The 20660-nt window shown below is 35.2% G+C and overlaps 1 protein-coding gene across 1 annotated transcript in view; it reads right to left on the reverse strand.

Moving 5' to 3' along the window:
• LOC110595256 (plexin domain-containing protein 2-like) overlaps positions 1-20660 on the reverse strand; it is a gene marked incomplete at its 3' end in the record, with an annotated part of 62219 nt that overhangs the window by 16034 nt on the left and 25525 nt on the right. The window contains exon 3 of the mRNA XM_021710351.1: positions 1559-1705. Within this exon, the coding sequence (XP_021566026.1) occupies positions 1559-1705 (147 nt within the window). The remainder of the gene's footprint in view (positions 1-1558; positions 1706-20660) is intronic.

The following is a 20660-nucleotide window of genomic DNA, read 5'->3' on the forward strand; positions in this document are numbered from 1 at the left end:
GACTGGGCCACTTCATGGACTCTCCATGTGGATACACCAACATTCACATTTCTACAAAGTATATTTTACACTATTAGAAACTGTGATATAATGGGAAGATTGTCAATTGCAAAATTCCAAACACTATCCTAACCTAATCTTTCTCATTTTCTCTTCCTTTGAAAATTTCCCAGTGAATTAATTCTGAATCTGTCATCTTGCCAGGTTGCCTGATTATGAAAAATAAAAGACATGATGGAATTCAGCAAGGGAAGGTGTTAATTCTTTGCTTCTCAAACTCAGAAAGCATATGCTCTACACTGAAAATACAATGAATCATCATGGTGAACTATAATTAATTTCCATTTAACTTTTAAAAGTTGATCTCACAGGAACATCTACATTTAAACAATAAAGGCCACTTCCAAAACTTTCTTGATATTTAACATTTTTCAAATCAATGCCTCTCTAAATAACTTCAGCCATTGACTCTATTATTTTATCTTTATATCAATAATGACAGAAGCACTTGAAAGGTTAAAGTTGTTTTGTTTTCACTTTAGGTCAGACTAAACTGGACATGACATGGCTTCCTTGACAATAGGGTTTCCACTGTCACTCAAGCCAGCAAAACCAAACACCTTTTAAAATGTTAAATCTGGCATTTCTAATAAAATGATTACCAAAGAATATTCTGAAAACCAAGTGTGATGAATTTTATACAGGTTTTTGAACATCGACTTGACTATCTAGGTTAACATTCCAGTTCACCACTTATAGTGGAGACCTTGGGTAGGTTACTTGGTTTTTCCAAGACTCAGATCTCTCATCTGCAACATCTGGAAGTTAATAATATTTAAATCATAGATTTGTTGTGAAGAATGGAAAAAGCCTAACCCATTTCAGTATTCAGTTTGGCACAAAGAATAGGCCATCGATGACCATGCAAGGCAAAGTAGGTGGGTGTTAATATTTATCATATCCATTTTGTAGATGCAGAAATGCATCTCAGAAAGTTAAATTATTTAATTAAGGAAGACTGCTTGTAAATAAACAATGACCCAGGTTTAAAATATCTTTTAAATTTTATTATTTTCCTTTATATTAAACTTCATTACTTAAGCCTATAATTCATCTATATATGTTATCTGAATCATAAATGTTTTCATTAAATCCTTTTCAAAACCAGGAGCAATAGCCCTTTGTAAAATAAATGAAACAAATTCATGCAACTTTTAAAAATGTTCCCTAAACTCACTTCTTTGATTGTAAGAAAACTAAAAGTAATCCAAGATAAATCACAACTTTGAATCCAATATATAGTCATCAGATATACTAAGGAAATTAGTTCAACTAATGTTGGTTAATCAAAACAATTCTCCTTCATTTTTTAATATCTTATATGCAATTATTAATCTAAATTATAATTAAAGAACTGAATATACTTGATAAGTGATTACAACAGATAAGGCTGTCCTAATATTTAATAATCACACTTAGAAGAGATACAGGCCAATTAAAACTACATTTTTTTTTCACAACAGGAGATAAAAGAAACCCTGAATGTCAAAACACTTACTGCAGCTTGTCGATGAGTATTGGACAATATTCCATGAATCTTCACTTTGTCTTTTTCCATTTGGTCTATGTTCACCCACAAATCCCGGCTGGCAGAATCAGATGGGCCATATATTCGAGAAATATAGTAATTGTGGTCTGTGTCCTCCTGCAATAATAGAGAATAATGTATGTCAATATAGATATGTTGTCCCTAAAATTCTTTTTAAAAGTCTATTGAACTTAGAAATGTTAGAAGTCTTCAAAATAGCCAAATAATTCAAATAAACTCTAGTGGAAGTGAATTAAGATGAGAAATCTATTCATAAATTTAGTAATTCTCTTTAGAACAATCTGTTAAATATACAAAACTTAGAAGCAAATATCTCTTCTCTGTATAATAGTCTTTTCTGTCACAATAATGCTAGACAGAGATCTAATTGCCATGCAAATAAAAATTTCTTTTTTAGAACTGCTTATTGAAAACCTGAGCCATAATTGCTATTAACAACAAATTCAAATTTTTATTTTTTAAAAATAAGGTTATATCAGGAACTGCTTTTGGTTAATGGTCCTAGAAATGGAGAGTTGTTTTTTTTTTTTTAATTTGGGTTATTAAATTCTACTTTTATTTGAATTCTCATTATTGGTATGACCATGGTGCCTGTCTTAACACCTCTGTCAAGTTTCCCACTCAGTGAAGAGATTTAAATGTTTTAAAAGGCAATTTTAATGAGGAACATCTAGAAAAATCATCAAGCCGGGCTTGGTGGCTCAGCCTGTAATCCCGTGCCTTTGGGAGGCTGAGGTGAGTGAATTGCCTGAGCCCCCGGGTTCGAGACCCACCTGGGCAGCGAGACCTCATCTCTACAATAAATCAAAAAATCAGCCGGGCATGGTAGCGCATGCCTGTAATTCTGGCTACTTGGAAGGCTGAGGCGGAAGGATCACAGGAGCCCAGCAGGTGAGGCTGCGGTGGCCGGGAGTGGCCACTGCACTCCAGTCTGGGTGACAGAGTGAGACTCCAACTCAAAAAAAAAAAGAAAAATCATCAAATTCTTGGCTAATTCTGATTGTAGTATTTTTAACCATGATATGAAATTGTGCTTATCAATGTGAGGAATCACCAAATAAATATATTTTAAAACATTCGGGTAAATGTAAGAAAAATGTTAAATAAATAGAAGGTATATGATTTGAATAATAATGTTCAAGATGTATATTTTGCCTAATTCATTTATTATCTAAGTACTAATAAAATAAAATGATATAATTATTAAATATAGTCAAAACAAGACTCCAATACACTTTTTCACAAATATATCTATATCTAAAGTTGGTTCCAGAAGGGAAAATAATGTCCTCAGCGGTTATCTACATAGATTTTTGCCTCACAACTAAAAGAAAATAACCTAAAATCTAAATGCTGAGACCAGTGATTAAACGTTAACAGTAAGTTTGTTTGCTTTTTCTCAATAAAGTTCCTAGTAATACCTCCAACTAAATGCTGAGTATCAATACAAATTATGTTAACACCTTCGGAAAGAAGAGAAAGGTCTGCTGAGAAGAAAAAAGTGAAAGAAAAAAGAAAAAGAAAAAGAAAAATGCGGGAATAATACACAGCCCAAGAGGACTGGTATCCTACTGGGTTTCCAGTCCTCCCTTTCAGAACCTCAGGACACTGACTATTTGGGTTCTGAGAGGGGAAAACACATTGTGGTTGGGTCTCCAACATGTATTTAACTCCTTCTAGCCGACTCCTGCTTCATCAGAGGTAGGTGCCTTCCTTCACGCTGAGCACAATTATTTTGCTCATGTCATTACACTGGCCATAGTAGTTGGTGGCCATGCATGAGCACATAACCTAAGAAGGACCAATTAATGAGACGTCTAGGAGTTTAGGTAGAGAGGTGGTAATTTCTCTTGTTCTGAAGGTTGAGATTGGTAGGTATGAGACTCGGGTTACTGATTCCATTTTGCTTCCATGGGAGGTAAAGACAAGCACATAGATAAGGACAAAACCACAAACACTGCAAAGAAACATCCAGACCCCTGATCAAGTGTACATAAGCGTGACCTACTGCTGGACTTGTTCACTTTGATGAACCATTAAATCTCTTTTTTTGTTAAATCACCTTGAGTTAGGTTATGGTTAACCAAAGGAATCCTAATTGGAAAAAACAGGTTTCTAAGACTTGCAACTCAACTTAAGCAACATTGAATGAGGCAATAGTCACAGATTTATGGATATGGATAACAAACAGGACGCTTCCAATTCTGATATTCTAGATAATTACACAGCAGGAATGGAAGCTTGCATCTAACCTGCTAGAAATCATCATATATGCATCTAACCTGCTAGAAATCATCATGTATGAATAGCAAATGATAATGAAAGACTGGCTTTGAAGAAAACATAGAATGAGTGTAAATAAAAATTAAAAAATTTTAAGTCCCTATTGTTAGTATTATTATAAAGAGTTCAGCAACATTGAAATTAAGGAATTTTTTTTTTTTTTGAAACAGAGTCCTTGCTCTGTCACCCAGGCTGGAGTCCAGTGATGCAATCATAGCTCACTGCAGCCTCAAATTCTTGGGCTTGCAATCCTCTCACCTCAGCCTCCTAAGTAGCTAAGAATACAGGTGTGCACCACCAGACTTGGCTATATTTTTTTTAATTGTTTTTTGTAGAGACAGGTACTCACTATGTATAAGATTGATCTTGAACTACTGGTCTCAAACCATCCTTCCTCCTTGGCCTCCCAAAGCACTGGAATTACAGGTGTGAGCCACCGCACCATAATAGAGTTCAGTACAATCACTGAAGTCAACATTTGTAAAATAACTTTGGTATTTTCTTTAATCCCTGAATTACAGTAATTAGTTAAGAAATAGACTTGACGTTTTCAGAAATAACAAGAATATTATTGTACTTAAGTAATAATCATCTTAAAAATATATACATACTTTTGTTTAATAGCAAAGTACTGCACTGGTAGGGCTAGGGGAAAATACACCTTCATTTTTCCTTAAATCAGAATGGCCGAAAACAATATCTCATCTTTGAAAATACTAGAGCTTAGTATTTGACTTTTATAGTCCATGCATGCCAAGTTGTCATGGCAACTTTTACTTAAAGAAGAAGACAATTTGTTGTTTACTTAGGAATGCAGAGACACAAATTGTTAAATCCAGAGAGGTGTTTGGCTCAGGTACTCAGGAAAGCCATAAAATAGATGTTTCAGAAATGTGACATTTTAGCACTACTAAATTATTCAGACCACGTCTTATTCTTTTTTAGGAGTAATGGTAATCAAAGAGTTGTCAAAAGCTACTTCAGGTACAAAGATTTTCATTTTCTGTTCCAAAGCAAACGATTTCTAACACCATAGAAAATAAAACAAAATACTACTGAGATCTGCCTAGTTGCCAATTCATTTAGGAAACAAACTGTTACTGAAAGTAGATGGGACAGTGGTTGGCTATAAACCTTATAAATCCAGGTTTCTCAAAAATGCTTGGAAATGTGCAGCTACACACAAACAGAAGACATACACCAAAAATATGGAGTAAAAGTCATTATAACTGCAGCTTAGTCATTCTGTAACAATCAGTATATCGTTCCTAACTCAAATGTTGCCTTCTTTCCTATCAGGGGTGTTAAGTTGATTTTATGGTGGATAATTTTTGCAAGTGTCTCATATTTGCTTATGCAGCAACAACATTTGAACTCCATTCTCTTCTTTGAGAAATGAGAAAAAATTATCAAGAACATGCTGCATGACCATCACTGAGCTAGTCATTTTGATATCCACAGATACATAAAATATAATCCAAGTTCTTAAATAAGGTTATTTATCATTGACGGGATTGGCCACCTCTAGAAGATTGCTTCATAATAAATAAAGGAATATTATATTTTAAATGTTCTTATCAGGGATTAATAAATATATTACATTCTTATAAGAATTTTTTTACAAGGACTATACAGTTCATTTAAAGGTAAAGCTTTTTGAAGATATTATTTGAGAGTATTATACTCCTTCAAAAACAGAGTTTAAAAAATAGCTCTCTGTGATCTAAAATATATAATGTGGATCTAAGAAACAAAAAGGACATGATAAAATAACAAAAAGAGAAAAAGAGTGAACTGATAGTACTCCAGTAAGAAATTTCAGCAATGAACCTATTAGTAGCAGAATAAATGTGACTGAATTACTAATCAGAACACAGTTGTGAGAAACATGCAACATGAAATTGTAAAGGGCAAGGATATAATGTTTAAGATAAATGTTATGGATTGAATGTTTGTGTCCCCTGCCCAAAAATGTATAAATTGAAGTCCCAACCCTCAAAGTGCCTGTATGTGGAGACTGGGTCTTTATGGAGGTAAATTAAGGTCAAACCATGTCATAATAGTGGGGCCCTCATTCAATTGCATTAAAGATCTTAAAAGAAGAGACATGAGATTCATCTTCCCTCTCTCCCCATTTCCCTCTCGCTCTCTCGCTCCCTCTCTTTCCCTCTCCCCCCCCCCACAACATGTGAGGACACAGTAAGAGGGCAGCTATCTACAAGCCAGGAGGAGAGCCCTCATCAAGAACACATTCAGCTGGCACCTCGATCTGGGACTAATAGCTTCCAGAACTATGAGAAAATACATTTCTGTTGTTTAAGCTACTTTGTCCATGGTATTTTGTTATGGTATCCCAAGCTGACAAGATAATAGATCAACATATAAATTATAGAAAAAAACCCAGATCAAATACATATGTAGTTAGCTAGAAAAATTATTAGAAATAATACTTTTCTGAGATTAAAGATTTGCATTTGCACACCACGTCTCAAGAAAATTTGCAACAGAATTCTGAGTATTGTAAAATTTCCTGGTGAGATATTTTTCCATAGAATAAAAAAAAAGCATCTAGAAAGACAAATCAAGTTACCTCTATGGAGGAGAAAACATTAGGTAGGCCGATATTTCTCCATTATGTACAGCAGAAATAAGGTCTACATAAATTCAGAGACGTTGTGACTCAAGATTTTTTTGCCCAACCACCATATAAAATAAGCATAAAGGCAACAAAAATATTTATTTTTTTAAATTATTTTTTTGTAGAGATGGGATCTCACTACATTGCCCAGGCTGGTCTTGAATTCCTGACCTCAAGTGATCCTCTGGATTACAAGAGTGAGCCACCATGCCTGGCCAAACATATTTCTAATACATATGGATACACAGGGAATATACCACTAGCAAGAATACCATTAAAATATAATACTTATACAACCAAATCAACCAAAAGGCAAATTGAAGTATCTATTACAAAAATTCAATAGAACTATCCACTGTATATAGCGTGTGGCTATATGGGAATAGAGAAATTTGATGGAAGTAAAGAGAAAGAGGACTATTTAGTTACATGGTAATAAATAAGAATGCAATTGCTATCAATCATGAAAATATAAAAATAGTAGTTTAAGTTAATTAATGTTTCATGGAGGAAATTGACAGACAACTCTGAAGGTAGAAAAATACAGTTGAAGAAGGAGTAAACTCAAAGTTTTAATTTTTAAGATAACCATCTGAGGCAAAGTCTGAAACTAGCGTTCTGCAGGTTGCCCATGTAGCATCAAAGACCAGCAGAAAAAGTAAAAAATGTATTGTTTACTTCTAATATAGTACTCAAGTTATAGTCCCGATTTTATGAAACTACATAGGGCCAAATATAAATGAGTATATCTACTCACCTATCTATCTCTCTATTCTCTGTGATTATATATCTAAAAGATATATAGTAGATATTTACTATGTACTGCCAGGTTATTTCTAGATGATAGAATTTAAAGGGACTTTCCCCCCATTTTGTATTATTTAAATTGTTTAATAGTAAACACATTATATACAACCAGTTTCTTTTTTTTTCACAATAAAGCATCAGAACATATGTGAGGATGCTTAAAGTAAACAATTGTTGATTCTTTGAATCAAACCACTACCATATATTGAAACACAAGGCCATACATATACAGTTAATAGTTCTATGGAATTTCTATAATAGGTACTTTGAAAAGTTATTTTAAAAGAATCTTTTAATATACTATAAATCAGCTGTTCAGTGCAGAACTTCAAGGTCAATAACTTGAAATTATTCTGTGAAATAGTCAATATACACATTCCCATTTTCCTTTTTTTCCTAATACCAGTTTCAATAACTTAACTGATGTAGAGTTGTAGAGTACAATCTTTTTTTTTTTTTTTTTGAGTTGGAGTCTCATTCCATTGCCCAGGCTAGAGTGCAGTGGAATGCTCACGGCCACCCCAGTGTCAACCTCCTGGGCTCCAGCGATTCTTCCGCCTCAGTTTTCCAAGTAGCCAGAACTACAGGTGCATGCTACCATGACTGGCTAATTTTTGTATTTATTGTAGAGACGAGGACTCGTCAAGTTGCCCGGGCTGGTCTCGAACCCATAGGCTCAGGCAATCCACTCGCCTCGGCCTCCTAAAGTGCTGGGCTTACAGGCCGAGCCATCGAGCCGGACCAGAATGCAATCATTTATACTAATTACTAATGAATAGAAAAATATTCATTTCCACTAAATTTTGAAGGAGAGATTGGAGTTTGAATCTTTATAGAGTGATTTCTCTTGCAAGCACTTATAGAAACATCACCAGATTATCCTTCTTGCTTGTTTACTCACTTATATGAAAATATTTATTTCATGTGTCTAAGGTACAACATATTTTAGTGAGAAACACTTTGATAGCATATATGGTATATGAGACTGAAGAATTATTCAACAGTGCTGCTAGGTCCTGGCAGTGTTTAGAATTCAACGAGAGACTTAAGGAGTCACTCATGTTTTCCTTTCAGTTATTATCCTAGTATAGTCTGATGGCTTCTTTCTAGGACACTTTCAAGGATTTCAAGAAAAAGGGTAGATTGGAAAAATAGCTACATTTGGACAAAGTTGTGGGTAGGGAATGGAAGGTCAGGAAGTGCCAGGGATGGAAGGAGATATAGTGTGGTTGAAGGATGACACTTGCAGACAGGCGAACTGATATCTACCTCTCATTGACTCAGTCACTAATAATGAGGCCAATTATGCATTCAATTCATTTCAGTGTGAACTTTTCTGAACATAAAATTCCTCTCTTGCCAGAAGTAAAATCATAGAGAGGAAGTCAGGAATCTTGGACATGAAGGAGCTGACCAGCAAAATGAGTGGTCATAGAATGGAAATAGATTACATGAAGGAGATGTGAGATAAAGATCCCAGACAAACTCTATCTTTCCCAACTACATTAGAAGAAGGTGACCTGTAGGGACCATGGTGTGGGCAAGTCCTCAAGTCACGTTAGTTTGCTCATAAACAAAAAGTGGATGATAGTTTTCATCTTTTTTTTTACTAGGTTTACAAAGAATAAAATTAAATCAACTTATTTTAACACGTTTGAAAAGCATATGAACAGATGGCTGGGTGCGTAGTCTCATACCGGTAATCCCAGCACTTTCAGAGACCAAGGTGGGGGGATTACTTGAGTCCAGGGGTTCAAGATCAGCCTAGGCAACATAGCAAGATCCTGTTTCTCCAAAAAACAAAACATTAGCCAGGCATGGTGGTGTGTGTCTGTAGTCCCAACTGTTTGGGAGGTTGAGGTAGAAGGATCCCCTGAGCCTAGCAGGCTGAGACTGAGTGAGCTGTGATAGTGCCACTGTACTCTAACCTTAGTAACAGACTGAAACCTCGACTCAGGAAAAGAAAAAAAAAAAGAAAAGCATATGAACAGAATATAAAATATTCATTATTATTAAATCAAGACTAGTCCATTTAAGCATACCTTCATCATTTCCCTAAAGATTTTTACCTACTTGACCTATACCATGGTCTTGCCCTCTAGCAATATCTTATCAATGACTTTTGTAGACATAATTTATTTCATCTTTTCTTCACAAGGGATTAACTAAGTGACCCCCAAGAATATAAAATTAGTAGGGTGGTGTGTGTATGTGTGTGGGGGTTTACTGTAAGGTCAGGATATTATGAAATACATAAAATATGAAATTCCATCAAGATTCCCATTGTAAAACAGTTTCCATTTTCCCTGTAGCAATCTTTCTCACAGATGAGACTTTGTGCTACAAAGAGATAGATGAACTATTTGGCTAAGAAAGCACAATGCACTGACTTGTGAGCTTTCCAAATACTAACAAAATTAATGCCTCTGTAGAAAGCAGTGTGGCAATTTCTCAAAGGACTAAAAATTGAGCTTCCATACAATCCAGCAGTCCCTCTCCTGGGAATATAACCAGAGGAACATACATAGCTCTACCAAAAAGACACCTGCATGTGCATGTTTATGGCAGCACTATTCACAATAACAAAAAACACAGAACCAACACAGATGCCCATCAAAAGGGGACTGGATAAAGAAAATGTGGTACATATATGTGATGGAATATTATGCAGTCACAAATAAGAATAAAATCATGGCTCTCACAGCAACTTAGATGCAGCTGGAGACCATCATAGTAAGGTGATCTATCACAGAAACAAAGAACTGAGTACTACATGTTCTCACTCATAAGCAGGCCCTGATCACTGGTCATCCTAGCACAAGGGTGAGATCAGCAGACACTGTACACTCCAGGCAGTGGGGAAGGAGGGAGGTACATGGTCCCACACTGGATACCTGATCTACTAGCAGGGGAAGAGAGGGTCAGTTGGAAGCTCAAACTTCACCTATATGCAACCTACTTATGTAGTAAATCCCCACTTGTACCCCTCAGCTCCAAAATTTAAAAAAATTATTTCTAAAAAAAGACTCTACAATTCAAATCTCTAGATCTATGGCATTTTGTGGTGTGAGGTATGTGTTGATGTTGGTTCATGTATTAAATGAAATAGAATATATTTTTCACCTGGGTATGCTATATATTTATGTACCCCCAGTAGACATTTTTAACCTCTGCAAGAATGAGCCCAGTAGGACTATGGACAGGCTTGGAGCACTGAGATAAAAGAGGCCAGAAAGAAAGTCTGAGGCAGAGTTTTGAATGAATCATTAACATCACAGCTTGTCTTTTATAAATTAAAGTGATTCCTCATGAAAAAGGAGCCTCTAAAGAGGTACACTACCAATTTACAAGGGATTTCTGAGAGCTTTGCAAACCTACCAAAGCAAATGACTGAAGCAAATGTTTAAAATACATATGAGATTTCTACTAAACTGCATACAATTAGCATTAAAATAAAGAAGCTCAGAGGAGATTTGGGTTGACATACAGGTTCACTGTTAAGTTCTGTGCTGTTAGTCTGCAGAGGAAGGAGTTGAACTAGATCTCTCTTAAAATGCCTTTCAACTAAGCTTGTAAGATCTGATGATCACAAGACAAATAGGAAGTGATTGCTAGGTGTAAGTCGGAAGACTTTGCCTAATTTAAGCAATACTCACTAAGAGAAATAAAAGTGTGCAGTTTGAATAGCCAGTGCAGGTAGCTAGTTACAGTTAACACTGGTACCAATTCAATATGCAGAACTCATCCTTGTTGTTAAGCTTATAGACTGGCCCCAAGATGGTAGGCAAATTCATAAACCTGTTGTAAGGGATGTAGGCATCCCTGAGGACACTTTGCAAACTGAATACATTATGGGTCTTGCATATGTGTGCATTACTATTTTTTCAAATGCACAATAGAATTGTGATGAGTAAAAAAAAAAAAAGCATGTTCATGAATTTCTCCAATCAACTAGAAATAAACAACAACTGTGGTATGAACAGCCTCAAAATGTTCTGATAATCAAAAGGACTATCATGATTTTAAAAGACGAAAATTGAGCCAGGCTCGGTGGCTCAGCCTGTAATCCCGCGCCTTGGGAGGCTGAGGTGAGTGGATGGCCTGAGCCCGAGGGTTTGAGACCCGCCTGGGCAGGCGAGACCTCAGCTCTACAATAAATCAAAAAATTAGCTGGGCGTGGTAGTGTGCGCCTGTAGTTCCAGATACTCGGAAGGCTGAGGCGGAGGGATCGCCGGAGCCCAGCAGGTTGAGGCTGCGCTGGCCGGGAGCGGCCACTGCACTCCAGTCTGGGCGACCGAGTGAGACTCCAACTCAAAAAAAAAAAAAAAAAAAGGACGAAAATTTCTATTCTGAATTTAGCATCCGTGACAGGTCCAGAAATTGGGTACTATCTATACTCTGCCTTAATTTACTCAGGTTGCATTAACAAAATGCCATAGACAGCATAGCTTAAACAACAGAAATTTCTTTCTCACAGTTCTTAATGCTGGAACGTCCAAGATCAAGGGTCCAAGTGATTCTCTTTTTGGCTTTCTTCATGGCTTGTAAGGGGCAATTTTCTCACTGTCCTCACAAGGCTGGGAGAGTCCTCTGAGTGTCCTTCTTTAAAAGGACACCAATTCCATTTGTTTAAGGCCCCACCCTTATGACCTCATCATATAACCTTAGTTACTTCCTAAAAACACTATCTCTAAATACAGTCATATTGGAAACTAAGGTTAAACATACATATTTGGGGGATCAGAGGGAACACAATTCAGTCCATAGCACATACATACAATTCCTTTATTAAGTTTAGATTTGTATCAAAAAAAAAATCCCTGAGGTATTACGTTTGAAAATTCATGTCATTTTCTAGTATTAATCAAAATTGCCATTCAAGCTTTCTAATAAAAGAAAGCTTTTGGAAAATCCTCAGTTCTCTGTCTTGATCTATTTTTCACAAAGAAAAAATTGAGAAGCAGCTAACATTGATAATTTTAAAAGAATTGTGAAAAAATTTACTGGAGCTACTTCTAAAAATTATAACTCAATTAAAAATTTCACATAAGGAGCCTTTAAAGAAAAGTTGGATGACTTCTTTCCATCAACTGATGACCATTTAGACAAGTGTTTATTTCCAAGGTAATGGTTACTATTCCAAAACCATTACTGCTGATATTTCAAGTGACAAGTATTAATATACTTTTAACTAATCAGATTTTTAATATACTTACTCATTTAATGTCAAAAAATAAAACTTTTCTTCAGTCCTTTTTCTAACTTCTCCATATCTTTAAAATCTTAGCTTTCTAGATTCAGGCAGTGATTAACAAGCAATAGATCGGCTGTAAACTGAATTTTGCTAGGAGATTTGACAACACTTGCCATAATTAGAGTCAGAAAGGAATACAACATTTGCCTTCCCATCATTTTTCAATTGCAGTTAACTTTCGGGGCTTTTATTTTCAAGATTATAAAATGGAAGTTAAAATAAAAATAGTCAACACCACAACATTAATGTTAAATTACTTGAGATAAACAGGTAAATATATTTTGGAAATTATACAGAGCTCTTAAATATTACTTTTGTTTTGTGAGCACATTCATCAATTAATCACAAGATTCATTCTGAGAAATGCATTATTAGGTCAATTTACTATTGTGCAAACAGCATAGTATTCTTACATAAATCTAGACGGTGTATCCGTCTACACACCTAGGCTATATGGTATAGTCTATTGTTCCTAGGCAACAAAACTGTACAGTATGTTACTGTACTATAGGCAACTGTAACACAATGGTAAGTATCTGTGTATTTAAACATAGAAAAGGTACAGAAGAAGCATAGTATCATAATTTTATGGGATCACCAAGGCATATGTAGTCCATCATTGACCAAAACATTATTTTGCACGACATGACTACAAAGACGACAACAACAAATTTCAAACATACTACTTTTTTTTTTATCATATTAACACTTATGGAAGCACACATTCTCCTCAAATATCAGAGATCACAATCCTGCTTAACAGAGCGAGCAAAGTTCTGCAGACTCGAATATTGGACAATAATTTTGACAAATAAATGATCTTCTGAAATAAAATAATCCCTCCCTTCCTACCGAATTTTATGCAATTGCCTTGCCTCTAAGCATACCACTTTTTATACCAAGATGTCTCAAACAGAATAAACATAGAAAGAATAGCAACTAAGAAAGTTAATTTGACCATTAGTAAGTCGCATGTATTGTATTATGGTGGTATAGAGAATTGCTACCATAAAGAGAATATGTACCCTAATGTAATTTAATGAGAACACTATTTTTTTAAATTTTAATTCTTTTTTTTTTTTGTGGTAGAGACAAGATCTTGCTATATTTCCCTGGTTAGTCCAGTCCTGGCCTCAAGCAATCCTCTCAATTTAGCCTCCCAAAGCACTGGGATTACAGGCATGAACCACCACACCTGGCCACTAATTTTTCTAGTAGTAGATCTCATATCCAAATGTATTAGTTATTTGTCTAATGAGATTAACTACTACCTATGAAATAAAATTATATATATATATATATATATATATATATATATATATATATATATATATGTAATTGGAATTTTGGAATAACCTATCAGGGAGCACAGGCAAAGAAGACATGCTATACTGAGTAATTATTTTCAAATTTAGAATATTTCAATATAGTGAAATAATTTACAGATAAATCCTGATAGTGTCTCCATTTATGTATTTATTTGGAAAAATAAATTCCAACAATCAACTTTTTAACATCTTACACAATAAAAACATTTTTAAAAAACAGAATGCATGGTGCCATGTCAAAAGCAAATTGATAATAGGTTTACATTATTTTAATTTCTCTCAATTCCACAGGTTATAGCACTAGTTTTAAGAAAAGACTAACTTTTTTGGGGAAAAAAATACTGTGAGAAAACATAGTATAAAAGCAAATAAATTTTTAAAACAACATACAAATACATGCATAATTAATGAAAGGAGCCATGTTAGCAAACTGAAATTAATGAACCCACTATATACTTGGAGTACCAAAGTAAAAAAAAAAAAAAAAAAAGGGATCACCTTGTTCCTGTGTTTCAGCAGCCCTTATGTTAAAAATACTTCTAGCAAGCTTCAAAAAGTATCAAGGATATTGAATTAAGGTTTCACATTCTCTCCATATTTAATTCATTTGCTCAGTCCTTGTTATCTGTAACCACGGACTTTTGGAAACTTGTCTTTTTTGAATCCTTTGTTTTAAAACTAAGAAAATAATTAATCCCAGCCTGGGCAACATAGTAAGATCCTGTCTCTTTAAAAAATAAAACAATTAGCCAGGCGTAGTGGCACATGCCATAGTCCCAGCAACTTGGGAGGTTGAGGCTGGAGGATCTCTTGAGCCTAGGAATCCCAGGCTACAGTGAGCTATGAGCCTGCCACTGCACTCCAGCCTAGCCTAGGTAGCAGAACAAGACCCTATCTCCTAAAGAAAACAAAAAGGAATTATGAAAACTGATTATAAAGTGTAGCTAACACTTAGGAGCCTATGCTATTCCAAGGTCTTCAACTTGGCACATAATATGCTTTATATATTTCATCCTTACAACAACTCAATAAATTAGATCTCATTTTAAAAATAAGTAAACCGAGGCTGCACTTTCCACTGCATTCCTTTTCATAGAACTTTTGTTCACATCATAAAGTGGCAGAATCTAATCTCTTGGTTTTCTATCAAGTAGCATGCCTAGCCTCATATAAATCCCAGGGAAAAGCAGTTCTGTATATCTTCAAAGTTAAAGTTCTTTCCACTTGCACAATACTCTGTAGATATCAATATTTTTAGGAGCTTAAGGAAAAATTATACTTGTTAAACCATTTCCATTAGACTATTTAACAGATCTGTAACAGCTCTCACTGGTCTCTCTGCTTCTCCCATAGGTTACCCTCACTCTATTCTCTACAGAGTAGAGGAAATCCTTTTGAAAAGTAATCCCATTAAAACATAAATTGCGTCACATTTCTTCCTTGCATTTATGAGGCTTTCCCTCACACTCAATAAATAAAATCCAAGGTCCTCACCACATGCTGACTGATACAGTCATCTCTCCAACTCCATCTCCTCTTCTCACACTCTGCACCAACCACAGTGGTTTTCTTGTCCTATAAATATGCTAGCAATAGCCAGGCTCAGTGGCTCAGCCTGTAATCCCAGCACTTTGGGAGGCTGAGGTGAGTGGATTGCCTGAGTCCGCGGGCTTGAGACCGACCTGGGCAACTTGGCAAGACCTCATCTCTACAATAAATCAAAAAATTAGCCGGGCATGGTAGCCACGCCTGTAGTTTCAGATACTCAGAAGGCTGAGGCAGAAGGATCACCAGAGCCCAGCAGATCGAGGCTGTGGTGGCCGGGAGCAGTCATTGCACTCCAGTCTGGGTGACAGAGTGAGACTCCAACTCAAAAAAAAAAAAAAAAAAAGATGTTAGCATTCTCCAACATCATACGTTTTAATCTACTATGCTATTAGAATCTTTTTTTCCTGAACAGTTGAGCTGTTTGGCTAAGTGTAAACACAGAGCTAATCTGCCCCCAAAGAGATGCTATACCATTTCCACTTCATTGAGAGACAATTTTGACACTATCCTTGGGTAGATTAAATGTTTTTTCATATAATTTCTAAAAGGGCTTTCATTTGGCAAGAGGAATGGCCCTACTGCTTTCTAAGTAAGAACTTAAAATCCCCTTTCAAATAATAAATTCTTCTAGAATCACGTTTTAAGAGAAGGAAAACCCTGTTGTCAACTCACTTAAGTTAGCTGGTGCAGAGGGCAAGTTAGAGCGGAACAAAAGGAAAGAGACTGCAACAGTTTCATAAGTCATTAAAAATAATGAAGCAAAAAAGAAAAGCACAATCTGTTGAACAGTTTTAAAATTGCCAATGCTAGATTCAAACAAATATTTTCATAAATGGTCTTGCTGACTTTGCAGAAAAACTGTCTTTTGAATCTATAAAACTGGGATTTATATCTTGCAGTAAAATTACAAGGTAGCTAGAAGATATTTTATGTCAGTACAGCTGAAGAAGCATATTTTCCTTTTTGTGCTTCTATCTTGCAAAATTATTAGCTGTGAGGAGAGAAGGAAGGGAATCAGTGTTATTAGCTTTTCACCTTCCTAAGAACTAGCTGGAAAGACCCCAAGAAAAACATATGCAGGTAAATTGTTCAAGAAAATATAGTCTAATGTAGGAAGACGCTGTCAACTATTTCTTTGGAATGTCACTCATTCAAGTTAACAAGTACTTATGATGTGCCGATTATGTATGTGGGAAGCCTTGAGCAGGGCCTGCAAAGGGCAAGTAGGTGTTCACAATATAGTCCTTGGTTTCCAGAAGCTTGCAACAGAGTAAGATAAAACAGATACTCCAATATCTCTTTACCAAACAAATATAAGATAACCAACGGCAGACTCCGTCTATAAGAAATAATGTCAGACTTTATAAGATTTTCTTTATAAAGTCTTATAGACTCAATTCTACAAGAAAGAGAACATCTCATTCAGCTTTAGGGATAAGAAAAATAAAAGGCATAGAGGCAATGGTGTTTAATTTGTGCCTTGACAAATGAATCAAAACTTGAGAAGGACATTTTAGTTGGGGTGACTGGTCTGAGCATAGGAAAATGTGCAGGAAAAAGCTAGAAATCATACAGAAACTCTTTAGAACAGCAGGCACTATAAGTGAATACAATTAGATATGCAGAATTCAGATGGCACAAACCCTTAAATGTCAATTCAGAAAGTCTGAACTTGATTCTGTAAAGGATGGGAGCCTGGAAATTAATAGATCAATGTGGATTTAGAAAGAGCAATCCAGAAAATAGGATGGACAGGAGAAGATAGAGATTAGAATTAGACATTGTTTGGAAGCTACTTCAATGGGCCAAGAGTACAATCTTATTAGTTCAAACTGGGTTTCTAAGAAGAACAAAAGAGAAAGAGGCTGTTGTGGGAAAGAACTGTGAAAAATCCAAGAGGTCTGTAGTGTTTGAGAAAGAAAAGAGTTATCAGAAATGACCCTGAAGTATTTTGTCAGTATAACTGAGACATCCTAGAAAGTTCAGAGTAACTGAAGGCACTTAACATTTTAAGTCAGAACTTGGCTTATCTATATACATCACTTAAAATACTAGAATTTCATTGTAGGGAAACAAGAGTCATTTGTTTCTAAATACAGTATATGCACAAGTCACAGAAATGAGGTTTTAAGAGTTATTAGATATAATTGAGAAGGCCTCCCATGTTCAAATAACTCTTGCATTTTTATTTTCTCTTACTGAGTACTTGATACATGCTCAAGCAATACCATGAACTAGTAAATGCCTTTGAACTACAGTTCTCAAATTTGTGCATTAGAGTCACTTGGAGATCTTTAAAAATTCCAAAGCTCAGGACATAGTCTAGACCAATTAAATCAGAATCTGGGCTGGGGTGCAGGGTGTGATCCCAACATGCTAATAAGCCTGGAAACCACTGAACAAGGGCAAGTATCACCAATTAGCTAAAATTTCCAAATTGCAGCTGAACATCTGTATCTACATGAACATGCCCAAACCAAGATCTCACAGTTTTATAAAAATATTCAATGTATTCTCAGAAAGTGATCAAAATTTAAGAATTTCAATTCTGTCAATGTTGAGCTAACTACTTTATAAAGCACATACAGCAAGGCTTATGTTCTAGAAGGCTTTAGGAATAATATATAGTCCTTAGTCTATATATTAGAAATGGTGATCCTTAAAGTTCTACCCGTGTTGAAATCTATCTTAGTAAAGTAGGTTATGTCCCAAGTTCTCCTCCTTCATGGATATCAGATCTAAACAACTTCTAGATGTTTTCTGAATATTTCATATGTTGTATCTACACATGTCCTAAAAATAAATGCGAAATCCTCATACCATGGTTTCTGCTGCATTGATATAATACAGAATTTTATGAGTTATTTTAGTTTCAGGTTATTCTAGCTTTGAAACAAGTGTCAAGATAAAGCATCTTCAAAAGTGCAATGAATATACTGCATCATTTTGAGATATCAACACAATTTTAAAGATCATTAATCAGTCTACAAGCTTAATGGCCTCATCTGTTTGTGCTGCTATGATAGAATACCACAGATTCAGTAATTTATAAAGAGCAGAAATGTATGTCCTCACATTTCTGGAGGCTAGGAGGTACAAAATTAAGACACTGGCATCTTGTGAGGACTTTCTTGCTGCATCCTCACATAGCAGAAGGTGGGAGGGCAAGGGAGAACAAACACTGTTTCCTCACATGGAAAAGGGCAGAAACAGGTGAATCCATTTTCACAAGCCCTTTTCCTAATAACATTTATCCATTCCTGACCTAAGCACCTCCCATTAAGCCTCATCTCCCAATACTGTTGCATTGGGAATTAAATTTCCAACACATGGATTTCGGGGGACACATTCAGACCACAGCAAATAATCAACAGGCTTTGCATCACAATGCAATGCAATGCAAAGAATTAACAATGGTAAACTGAGTGTTACTGTGCCAAGTACAATACTAATTATAAATAATACTTCGTAGAAAAAGATTATAGTTAGCTTTGGGAAGTTTAACTTTGTATATTTATCTTCATCATCATTGATCTTTATCAACATCATTGAATGTGACTACACCAAATACAATACTAATTATAAATAACACTTATAATAAATAGGTTATGTTAGCTTTAGGAAGTTTACATTTCTGCATTTATCTTTATCCATATATGAATCTGGAAATTTCAGCTAATTGGTGGCATATGCTTTTGTTCAGTGGTACCTACACTTGTCTGAATGTGGGGATCACACACTGCCCCCCATCCCAGATTCTGATTTAAATGGTCTGGAGTATGACAAGGTCTTTGCTTTGATATTTTTAAAAGATGTTCTGGTGCTTCTGTCCACTTTATCCTTAAAAACCTAAAGACTTAAACCTAAAGACTTAACCATTTGCCTGAAATGATACCATTTCAATTTTTTTCTTTCCTTTAATGAGATGGGTCACATGACTAAACTGACCGGTTCGGTCTTGTTTTTGGCATGTATTAGCCTTGGGTGAACATGCACAGAGGAGAATATTCTCTTTTTAGCTGTTTGTGGTTCAAATATCAACCAGCTGCCTTTTCAGATTAAATACCTTTTCCTTTACTATTAGGATATTAAAAACATCTATTCAAGAGAATTTCATTTCAAGAAATATATAGTAAGCACCAACAACAAAAATCCCACAGTCTCTGCATTTATATTGCTTACAATCTGGTGAGAAACATTGGCATTAAGTGATTATGTTAATAACATACCCTAGGGCCACTTAATTTACCTGTGCATCTCAAATAAAAAGTTCAAAAGAAATCAGAACAGAAACTCTTAATTGAATGCTCTACATCAGAATTCAATATACTTGTAAGATTCAATACTTGTAAAAGCAGATAAGATTCAATACTTGTAAAAGCAGATAAGTTCATGGGTTTCCATTTGCCTAGAGTTTTTCTAAGTAGGTCTTCTCCCTAATCTACAATGTGAATAAAAGTTGCTTAGAATTGTCACCAATTAATACAATGAGTTTAGTAATTTGCAGGTAAAATTTAAAATATTGCTTAATGGTGAAAGCATTAATAACAACCTGAAAAAAAAAATGAGGAAAGCTTACATATATCAAAGTTATCTTTAGGTTTTTTTTCTCTAGAAGAAACATTATTACTCCAGAGAGTTAGAATGGAAACACTGGAGATAAAATTTCATATGTTAAATCAGAGAGCAAATAACATAATAAATATTACTTGGAACAGGCGAGTGTGAACAGGCGTGGAAAAACAGCATGTCAGTATTCTCTTACAATTAGTGTACAATCCAAGGTTCAATCTAGGTCTCTACTAGACTATTTTTACTTGATGATTTCTTAGTAATTAGTCCAATATGCAGGACATAGTTTCTCAAATCCAACACAAATTTGGTTCCCTTCTGCAGATGAGATTTTATATAACTCGTGATGGCCTAGAGGTCTTTATTGCTAGAATAATGCCAACAATAGTTTTCAAAGCATGTAGAGGAATAAGAGAAATGATGCTTAGAGTTATTTGCCTATTTTGGCAAAATAAACAGAGTGCCTGAAAAACTATATGTGGAAATATCCCCCAGAATATCTTATTAAGCAATAAAATAATTGGTAGATTTATTTTTTAAGTAAAAGGCTTTCTGGAAAGTGACTGTCTAGAAATAATTTTTTGTGGTTTGTATAAGGCTTAGTCTGTTTTGTGCTGCTAT

Source organism: Carlito syrichta, unplaced genomic scaffold (assembly GCF_000164805.1).
Source record: "Carlito syrichta isolate Samal-C Ts95f unplaced genomic scaffold, Tarsius_syrichta-2.0.1 Scaffold288669, whole genome shotgun sequence".
In the NCBI taxonomy this organism is placed as follows: Eukaryota; Metazoa; Chordata; class Mammalia; order Primates; family Tarsiidae; genus Carlito; species Carlito syrichta.